Raw genomic sequence first — 10366 nt, forward strand, 5'->3', positions numbered from 1 at the left:
AATTTCGAACAATTCTACCCAACGTGGAAAGGGGTTCGGTGCCCCCTGTTCACCATCCCAGTTTGTGAGATAGGCTGTGTGTCTTAATTATTAAGACAATAAAATTTTTTTAGTGCCTAGAACCTACTGACAATAACTGTTTGCGGAATGAATGAATGAATGAATGAATGAATGAATGAATAAGAGCAACTAAGGCTGAGCAAGAACAGGATGCAGATGAGCCCTGGCTAGACTACGGGATGCTCAGACTAATGGAGCCCTGGCTCACCCAGAATTTTCACAGGGAGGTTAGAATATGCATTGAAGGAGGGAAGTAAGGAGCTATTTCCCTGGAGAGAGGAGATGCTTGGAAATGTCCCCACTTCTCACCTGATTCTTCTTTCCTGTCAGCCATACGCTACCGATCTTCTGAACGCAAATGAAGAGAAATACTGAGACACAAAGGATTTGAATCTGAGGGAAATGCAAATTAGAGACGTGGGATTTTACCTTCTCTGCACCACACGACTTCACCTGCTACGTTTTTATTAAAGTAACAAAAAAAAGGTGTACATTTGTCCATAAAGCTGTACATTCTTCCATATAAAAACACTATTATACAATTAGTAACCTTTGTCTTTGCAGTCAGACTAGCTTACAAATGTACTATTATTTATTTTTACTTAGTAGGAGAGACAGGCCTACTCAACAGTCCAGCTCTGAGTGGTTTGTTGTTTTTAAAGTGAACGTCAAAGAGAAGAGAGAAAAGACTCAGCGTTGAGACCATGAGGCTGCTGATAAAAAGGCAGAGACCTGTTTGCAGACAAGATGCAACAACACGATCTGCAGAGATTCACAGCTTTGTTTCAACCCACAAGCCAGAAAATGAGCTCTTGGGTCCATGGGGCTGAAATGAACATTAAAGCAATGAAGACTGGAAACAGGGTCTGGGGAGGTAGCTCGCCATCTGGAGAGTCGAAGAGGCAGAACTGGCAGGGATGGGTAGGGAGCGTGTTGGGTAAATAGCACCTTTGAGTCAGAATTGGGTACTTAGGAAGTCCGGGAGAGGAGACCGGTAGTGGGAAGGAAGGCTGCTCACTATGGGGCAACAGCAGCAGGGTAGCCAGGTTGACCAGATGTTCCTGCTACGTCCTTCTGAAGGGGATCCAGGTTGGGAAGTTCAAGGCCTTCTGAGGACCCCTAACTAATGTCACTGAGAAACTGAAGGACGGGGATTTCTTCCCAGTGTAGATTTCCATTTTTCTCCAACCCAGAACAGCACATATTGCACAAGTCTACAGACAAATTTGGATTGTACTGAGGGAGACAGCAACCTCTCCCAGCAGGTGCTCTAAGCACCAGGGAGGAAAGAAAACAATGCCCAAAGTTCGGCTTTTAGTGTCAGCCCTACAAGAACACCAAGCAGTCCTGCAGAACGTGGGGCGTTCTCCTACTCAGCCAAGATGTATCTGCAAGGCTGAGCAGCCTGCCACAGACCCAAGGGCAGAGCGAGAGATGGTTCCCTAAGCCCACCAGGGGCACCAGGAGGCTGTCAGAGCCAGTCCTCCTCCAGACCCTCCTGGGAGACCGGAGGCCATATTGCACAGTGACTGAGAACTCTTGTCCTAGAAAAAGAGGGTCGCTCCATGACTCAACCAGAAGGGGGACAGGAGCAGGGACAGTTAGAGAGGAGTGTTGTGCTTTTAAAAAGAAGGCAGTAATCATGGACCTGGAGTTCCCTGTAGTTTTCTGAGCCACCTCTCGAAGGGATAATGGCAGCAGCATATTAGGACTTTTGTGTGGTTCCAAAAAGAAGGGTTTTTAGCCAAAAAACATCCCCATGGATACTCTTTTGGGTCCCAAAATTCCATTGCAAATCCCTACCCCCCAAGTTACTCACCACACATACTCACACAGAAAGCAGCACATAGCAAGACAAAAGTTTTGTGCAGAGTACCCTTCTGTCCCAGCTCCAATAACCTCCTCCCACCCCTGCTCACTCCCCTGACCCCCACAAAACGCAAAGCTTTAGATTCCTGGTGGGAAGCAGTGCCTACAGGCCCCTGAGAATAGAGTTAGGAACAAGTCACAATTTCAGGAAAAGCTGCTCAGGACAGAAGGAATCAGGAGAGGCCTTTTCACTCTCTGCTTAGAATCTTATCAGAAAAATATAAAAGATTAGGCAACGTAGTATGATTTCAGTCCAGGCTTGAATGCCCCTGAGGGGCCAGGGCTGCAGGTGTCCCGGTGGGGAGAGTGGAAGGTTTGAACTCAGCATCTCTTCGCTCCACAGGACAGATCCTGACCTCTCATTCACAGTTGCTAACCTTGCCTGCTCCCTCTCACATCCTCCTGGGGCGCTGGCCAAGCTTCTCCCATCTCTCCTTGGCCAGGCCCACCCCCTGACCACTCCCCCAACTCTCACAGTCACTGGCTCCCAGACTCAAGCGCACAATTCTCTGAAGGCACCTGGGGAGGCCACTTCCAAGCAGCTCCCTTGAAGGCTTTTTTCTTAAAAAAAAAATCTTTTGGTTTTCTTTTCCTCCCCTTTTCTTAAAAAAAAAAATTATATATATATATATATAAATAGCTCTTCATTTAAAATACAGTTCCCCAGGTTGAGGTATGCAGTGGCCTGTTGTCACGGCAGAGTGAGTACAGTAGAGTGCCTGGTGGGGCGGCGGGGGTCTAACTGGAGACCGCCATGACGTAGTTCTTCGAGGGGCTGCTCCCGCCCAGCAGCATCTGGTTCTTGCAGGTGAGGAGCCCGTAGGAGGCGGCCAGCGGGGCCTCCTCGTACAGGACACAGATGGAGCCGTCCTCCCCGATGCGGTAGGACACCTCGTAGGGGTCCACCCACAGGGTCAGCTCGCTGGGCAGCAGCTGGCGCAGCTGGGGCTGGCTGAGCCCGATCTGCGCGGCCACCTTGCTGATGATGGGGTCCATCTTCTGGTTGATCCGGATACAGCGGTAGCCAGAGCCCTTGCATGGCTTTTCGGGAAACCAGTGGTGTTTGTAGTGCTCTGTGGAGACAGGACAAGGGGAGTATACCCTGGTTAGAAGAACAGCTGGGCCGTGGAGGCAACCACAAGGGGGATGGGGAAAAGAGAGAGAAAGAGCGGAAGGGACCCAGTGACTTTAAGCATGAGCAATAAGGTTTCCCATGAATCTCAGGACCTTCTTGAAACTTTCCTGCCACTGCAGCAGAAAGAAAAAAAGGGGGGGAGGGGTGGACCGGAAAGATCCCTCCTTCCAGCACAGGGGTGTGTGTGTATATTGTATTTTTTTAACCAAGGTAATAAATGCTGTTTCTGACGTCTTTAAATTTACATAGTGATCCAACATATCAATACCATGTGAACTCAAAAAGCCAAATGCATTTATAGTAGTATTATTGATCACCAGAATGAAGGGGAAGGGCTGTGGGCAATCCCTTATAGCCAGCATATTGCTTTTAGCATATCTCTTGTCTAAGGAGGAGGGGTGCGACTGGGGCTGGCATGTCCAGGGAGGGCCTCTGGAGACCTGTGAGCTGAAGTTTCAAGGCCAAGGAGGCTGCCATCACTGTCAGACCCACAGCAAGTCATCCTGTCTCCCACCCTGTGCCTCAGTGGTTCCCTCTGCCTCCTCGAAAAAATCAGAGACCTGTAGCAGTGGCTCAGGGAGGCAAAAATACGATGTTTTGATGAAACACAGGTTGTTCCTCAGAAGGCAGGATATGTGTGGGCACGTTCAGGGACGGCTATCATTGCCCAAGACCGCCGGCCAACCGGCTAGAAGCAACCGGGAGATAGGTCTCCCCCTAGCCCGAAGCTGTTTATCTCATCAGCCTCCCTGGTCTCAGGCCGCACCGCCCCCGGCCCCAACACGCACGCCCATAGAGTAGTTACTACATACAAGGCTCTCTCGGAGCTATAATAGGTGGCAGATGGCTAAGGGGGGCCAGAGAATACAAAGGGGGCCTGGATTCCAACTTCGAGCGAGTCAGAAACAGGCCCAGGCACAGCGCAGCCCCGGAGGCCTGAACCACTGCTGGGCTCCGAGCTGTTGAGACGGTTCAGTTGCGCCTTCTTGTTCCACAAGGGCCCCATCGGCGGATCGGGCTTTGTCGCCTTCAGGGTCCTTCGCGGACCTCAGGGTCCAGCGAGGGAGAAAAGCCCGCACTCAGACGCGCAACTACCCCTATTCCGGGGCGTAAGGCGGGTACTCGGGATCGCACTCAGGACTAGGGTCTGCGCCTGCGACAGTGTGGAGGGACGCGCCCTGCCAGCACCACCACGGATCAAGAGCCGAGAGCAGGGCTGGGAAGGCGAGACATGACCCAAGGGAATGGAGCGGGGGCGGGGTAGACAGCGGGCTGCCCCAGGAGCTGGAGGGTACCGAGTCCCGGAGGTGCTCGAGTGGGGAACCCTGACCTAGGTGGAGAGGAAAGACGCCGAGCCCCGCTGGCAGGGTTCCACTGGCCCCAGGACCCTCCGCACGGGCTCACCTGTCAGTGCCTCCTGGAGAGCCCCGCTGAAAACCTTAAGCCGCTGCTCGCTCACGCAGCCCCGGGTCCTCAGGAGGCTGGAGAGGAAACCCACAGCGGCAGCAATCTCCGGGAGCATGTCCGTTCTCTTCCCGGTCCAGCGGGCCTGGCTCATGTCGTGAGCGGCTCAGGGAGCGGTGGTGGCGAAGGGGATAAGTGAGCGGCTTCCGGTAGGACGCGCAGGTCCGCAAGTAACCACTGGCTGGGCCGCGGTTCGGGCTCTGCCCGGACTTTACCCGAGACTCGCCTTTCATACTGTTCCGAGAGGCGGGGGAGTCAGCGGCAGAGCCCATTGGCAGCCGTCAGCGGATGGGGGCGGAGCCCGGCGCCCGCCCCGCCCTGCCCCTCTCCCCGGCCCCGCCCCCACCCCAGCTGCCTCCTCAGCGCTGAGGTCATCGCCTGCTGACGTCAGTGCTGGGAACCCGAGCCGGGTTTGCGAGCGCAGGGAGGCGGGAGGAGAAGGGGGAGCCAGGGAGGGACCCAAGGCTGTCTGCAAAGGAGAGCGGCGCTTCAGGCTGGGAATGCCCCGACTTCATCTCTCCGCCCATCTTCCAGACGGGTGAAAGGCCACCTCCTCCAAGAAGCCTTCACAGACAGCCCCTCTCCCAGGCGGTCTCCTTTTCTCCACATCTTCAGCCACATACAGTCAGAACCACTCACCCAGACGCTTTCTCACCATTTTACCCCGTTGTCGTGTTTCTTAACAAGTCGGCATGGGCTCCTTTTGGCTCTCTGGAAATGGGGACTAAATCTACTTACTTCCACAGCAATACCAACTTCCCCAACAGGTTCCGCTCTTCTCCCACAGCAATGCTCTTTCTTTTGCCTAGAAACATCCGAGTCTCACCTAGTATTGGGTGGGTCTGGGTGGAGGAGATGTTGCATGAATTTTCTGTCTCCCTCTTCTACACCCGGGACCCTGCTCAGGACCTGGCACCATCACAGGCATGCCTAGAGCTCTGTTGAGTAGGGATAACCAGTATCTCAGGGTCCGGCATACATAGGTGCCCCCTATATATATGTTACATGAGTCAAACCCAGTAATCTCTGTAAATTCTTACCCTGAACTCTGGCCCCCACTGAACACCTTTTTCTGGCAGTCTCCCCTCCTTTTCCTTGACCCCAGGCTTTTCTGCCTCCTTCGCTGGCTGTGTCTGCCCTGGATCCCTCCCCGTCCCCTTACCTTCACTATGTCCACTTACTCCCCCTTCCCTTTTCTCTCCACTTTTCTTTCCTCAGATCCTGTTCGTGTTGTCCATTGTGGTGTTTACTTTTTTACAGTTGACTTTCCTGTCTGCAGTCTGCCCACGTGTCTCTCATCCTGCCCCTCCTACCACTGGCCCTGTCTCTCCTCCTGGATGTGCAGCCACCACCTCAATGGCAGTCTAAGCCCACTGTCTTCTCTACGGCCAGGTCCCTTCCTGATCTCCATTTCTGTCATATATGCCATCATTTCCCCCATCACTCCACCCAGAAAACTCAGACTTGCTTTTGGCTTCACCTTGTACTTTGCTCCTCAGATCCAAGCACAAGACCTGTTGCTTCTTCATAACTAAATGATTGTCGTGGACTCTGTCAAATCCCATCCCCAAATCACCTTTCCCACTGATAGTAGACTTCCCTTCCTATAGTTCTGCATTCACTTGCTCTTCTTCCACTCAGATCATTCTGAGACACCCTCCATTTGTCCACTGCATTAAGCCTAGACTCCTTTGCTTAACAGTTAAGACCTTTCATAATTTGGCCCCACCTACCTTTTTAGGTTTCTGCCACTTTGTGCTCCAAGGTCACTCTCCTCACTGTTCTCTAAGCATCAGAGCAGAGCCCTAAGCATTTTGCCCATGATCCCTATCCCTGCCCTGTTACATGGTCCCCATTCCACGTATGCCTGAATGTGCCTAGTCCAGCTGCACCATACCTCATATCATTATCTCCTGGATACCTCACTGCCTCCTTCCCATCTTTCCCAATTCCTCACACTCCTGAAGGCACAGCTTAAGCTCGGTCCTCCACCTTGAACACCTGTGCTGACCACTCTCTCACTACAGAATTAATGCTATCTATACCATTCCCCCGACATTTATAATCTGTTGTTTGGTATTGTTAGTGACCTTTTTAGGAGTTGACATCTTGTCTCAACAACAGTTTACATGCTGCTTGAAAACAGGTTACTATACTTTTATGTCCTCCATTTCCAGGGCTGTTCAGATTTCAAATATTCTGCTCCATTGCTTCACATTGCTCACCAAAATGCCCTGGAATTCTAGTATTTTGGCACTGAACGTGTCTCTTAGGTGGCTACTTCACTGGCTCCTCTCCAAAGTTGGATCAGGCCAGATAAGACTCTTACCTCTGCTCATTGAGTGGGAACCAGTGTATTATAGGAAACAAGGTTGGGACTGTAAACAAGATAACCTTTAGTGCATCGAACAAAGAGATCAGGTGTCAGCAAGACCAGAACAGACCAAGGTCAACTGCCAGGGAGGTCAGGAAACTGGCCAAGGTACCAGCAGGTGTACAGGGTGGTTTGGCACCTAAATCTTAAAATACTTAACATCTTCCTGGGTTTGGTGTTCCCAGCTTTGCTTTAGTCCATAATTGATGAAAAAAGTCTGGTGACAGACCATCACCTGTTTTTGCCTTGGGAAACAGAACTCTGTCTTTATCTAGGTTTTTGTATCACTCACCAGGTCACACAGCTAGTTCTCAATAGAGCCATAACTGGCACTGGATCTGCTGACGTCTAATGTCTTCATTAGACCATGGAGTCCCTGTGCTATTGTTACAATAGCCCCTGATCATGCCTGGTCCCACAGATATGTTGACCTACATGATAATGCAATGAACTGGGAGGAAACAGTCTACATTTTGGGGACAGGAGCAAGGAGGTCTTATCCCCCATACTCCCCTGTTACCCGGGGAGTGTCTTAATTTCATTATTGGTGATTAGTTCCTGAGCTTAGTACAGGGCACTGATAATCAATGAGAACCAGAAAGCACTTAAATCACTTTGTTTTTTTTGGGGGGGGGTTAATTAGGTTTATTTACTGAAATGGAGGTACTGGGGATTGAACCCAGGACCTCATGCATGCTAAGCACATATCCTGTTGCTGAGCTATACCTTCCCCCTCAACCACTCTGTCATCCTCTTTTCTTTCTACATACAAGCCTAGGGAGAGGAAGTTTAATTTACCCAACATTCGAAGTTTCCAAGTCACTCTACAGTGTAGTTGTACCCAACTCAGGATTTCGATTCTTAATTAGTTTCTTTTAAAGCCAAATACATTTGACCTTAGAATAATCCAAATTACTTTAGAAATTTTCTGAAACTGCCATTAAACTGCTAGGATCCAGCTCCTTAGAAGCTCAAAAGTCCAGATTTCACTTCTTCTTCCCCCCTTTGCATGCTGCCTGCTGCCTCCCTTTCCTTGGCATAGCCAAGGTGTAGTTTGAGCATCAGGGTAGGAACAGTGGGTACCTCTCTCCCTCTTCTCTTCTTCCTCCTGACTCATCTCTACCCCTCCCCCACCCAAGGGCCTTGAGTTGAATTTTGAACATTAAATGCCCTCACACACTGTACTGGCCTGTGACTCCACCTACTGCCAAGTGGGCAGGTAGTGGGAGGGGTGGAGGTGGATGCCAGTTTATGCCCCAACTGGACCCCTTCTTCTGTGCCCTGTGACCCCACCCAATGGCTCCTCTGGTCCTGCATGCCCACCTCACCCACTTGCATAGCCTACCTGTGTGGGCCCACTAGAGTGACCCACAGCATCCCTGACTGCCCTCCTCAGACCAAATCCCCACGCAGAACCCATACAGAATCCCCAGTCAGGTTCCAGCCCTGGCCCGGTCTGTGGGGTCATCACACCCGCCTTGTTCTCCATTCCCCAGCCAGGTGCAGCCAGATCACGTATGTGACGTCTTTCTCAGCATCCTGTTGGCCCGCAGAGCCTTGGCGTGGTTGTCAAGGTTACCTCCCCGTATCGGAGCACATGTAGAAAACTGAGGTTGAGCAAAGCAGGCAGAGGAAGATGACAGCAGCTCACCCCTCCACTGCCCAGTATGTAGTTTCAGCAGGTCTGTGTGAGCGCCCATGTGTCTGTGTGTGTGTGTGTATCCATATTTATACTGTTTATAGCAAGTGTACATAACTTAAATGCGCACGGTGTTTGTGGACAGGAGGGAGTATGGATATGTGTTTGCAGGTGTTAACATGTACTTATAATAGTACATACTAAAGCACATCATGTTATGAAGTGTGAGTGTTTCGGTGAAGCATGTATTTTGGCAGGAAGAGCACATTTTAGCAGGAGCATCTGAGTGTGGCTGGAATAAATGCTAGTTTGATCTTTTCTTGTTTCAGGCCTCATTGGTGACAGCCTTGCTCTGCTGCTCAGAGCCAATAAACACCATCACCCAGTGGGGGACAGATGCCTCTTCCTTCCTAACTTTCTGATCAGAGGGGCAATGCTGCTAAATATAGTCACAATTCTTTGCAATCACCACTGGGTAACGTCCAAGACATCTTTCAGAGTTCCCTGTCGTTTTCTCACAAAGTTGTATCCTTCAAGATCACCTCTAGGCCAGCTAGTCTGGGAGTTACTCTTTAGAATCAGGAACAGGAATCAAGGACAGAAAAAAGATGATGTTGTCCTTAGAACCTGCTAATGAAGACTGTAAGAAAGAAGGGGATATTAGCTTTTTTAAAAGTGTCTCAGTGGTACAGCACATGATTAGCAAGCACAAGGTCCTAGATTCCATCCCTAGTACCTCCATTAAAATAAATAAATTAAATAAAAACCTAATTACCTCCCCCACCCCACCCCTCAAAGACTGGTTAAAAAGTTTTTTTTTAAGTTTCTGACTTTAAACCCCTCCTTGTCCCCCAGAGTGAACTGAGAACACAGACAGAAATAGATAATGCAAAGATGATTAGGGTTAAATGCAAAACTACCCATCTGGACTAAAGGAAGGCTTGGTTAAAATATAAATATGGAAATGGGTTTTTAATCCCCAGGTCACAGCAATTTCCAAGTCCCTAAGGACCATTTCTGAGAACCTACAGAGGGCTGGAGAAGACTCAGAAAACTAAATAGTCACCCATTCCTTAGATGGAGCACAGGGGATTTTTAGGGCGATGAAATTATTCTGTATGATACCATAGTGGTGGCTACAAGTCATTATGCATTTGTCAAAACCCATAGAATGCACAACATAAAGAGTGATCCCTAATGTGAACTATGGACTTCGGTTGATAATAATGTGCTCATGTTGGTTCATCAATTGTACCAAATATGCCACACTGATGAGGGATGTTGAAGGTAGGGGAGTATGTATGTGTGGGAGAGGAGGGCTATGTGCGAACTCTGTATTTTGCTGTGAACCTGAAACTGCTCTAAAAGAATAAAGTCTATTAAAAAGAAAAAGTCACCCATTCCTCTATTTGGTCTGAAGATAGAGGCAAAAAAAAAAAAAAAGATTCCACTGTACAAAAAGCACTTAAATTAGGCAGCAGAAGAACGTCCTGATAGGAAAGTGAGCCACCGGGATGTGCTGAGCAAGATGCCTGCTCCAGCAGGGACCCAGACACTCCGAGGTACCAGGCATCTGCACAGCAAGGGATGAGAGCAGCCACAGAGGGTGGTGGGGTGAAGGCTGCAGGCTCCAAGTGGCCTCTCACCTGCAAAGTATCAGAACCACGCGATTTCCAGGTAATGAGCAGAAATACCTGTGGCAGATGCAGGCTCCACCTGCTGCCACCGACCGGAGAGCCCGCCAGACATCAGGCGGCTGAAGGAACCTGGGCCTCTCCAAGCCTTACTGAGCGCAGCACCTGTGGGTCCGTTCTTTGGTACCTCA

General features: G+C 50.1%; 1 protein-coding gene across 1 annotated transcript; it reads right to left on the reverse strand.

The window, feature by feature from the left end:
• Nucleotides 1-508: 508 nt before the first annotated feature.
• BTG2 (BTG anti-proliferation factor 2) lies at nt 509-4745 on the reverse strand. The gene is made up of 2 exons (XM_010983744.3): nt 4469-4745; nt 509-3002 (listed from the first exon to the last, which is right to left on the reverse strand). The coding sequence occupies exons 1-2, from the start codon at nt 4620-4622 to the stop codon at nt 2668-2670; spliced, it is 489 nt and encodes a 162-aa protein (XP_010982046.1). The 5' UTR covers nt 4623-4745; the 3' UTR covers nt 509-2667.
• Nucleotides 4746-10366: the final 5621 nt, after the last annotated feature.

This window comes from Camelus dromedarius, chromosome 21 (assembly GCF_036321535.1).
Source record: "Camelus dromedarius isolate mCamDro1 chromosome 21, mCamDro1.pat, whole genome shotgun sequence".
Lineage (NCBI taxonomy): Eukaryota > Metazoa > Chordata > Mammalia > Artiodactyla > Camelidae > Camelus > Camelus dromedarius.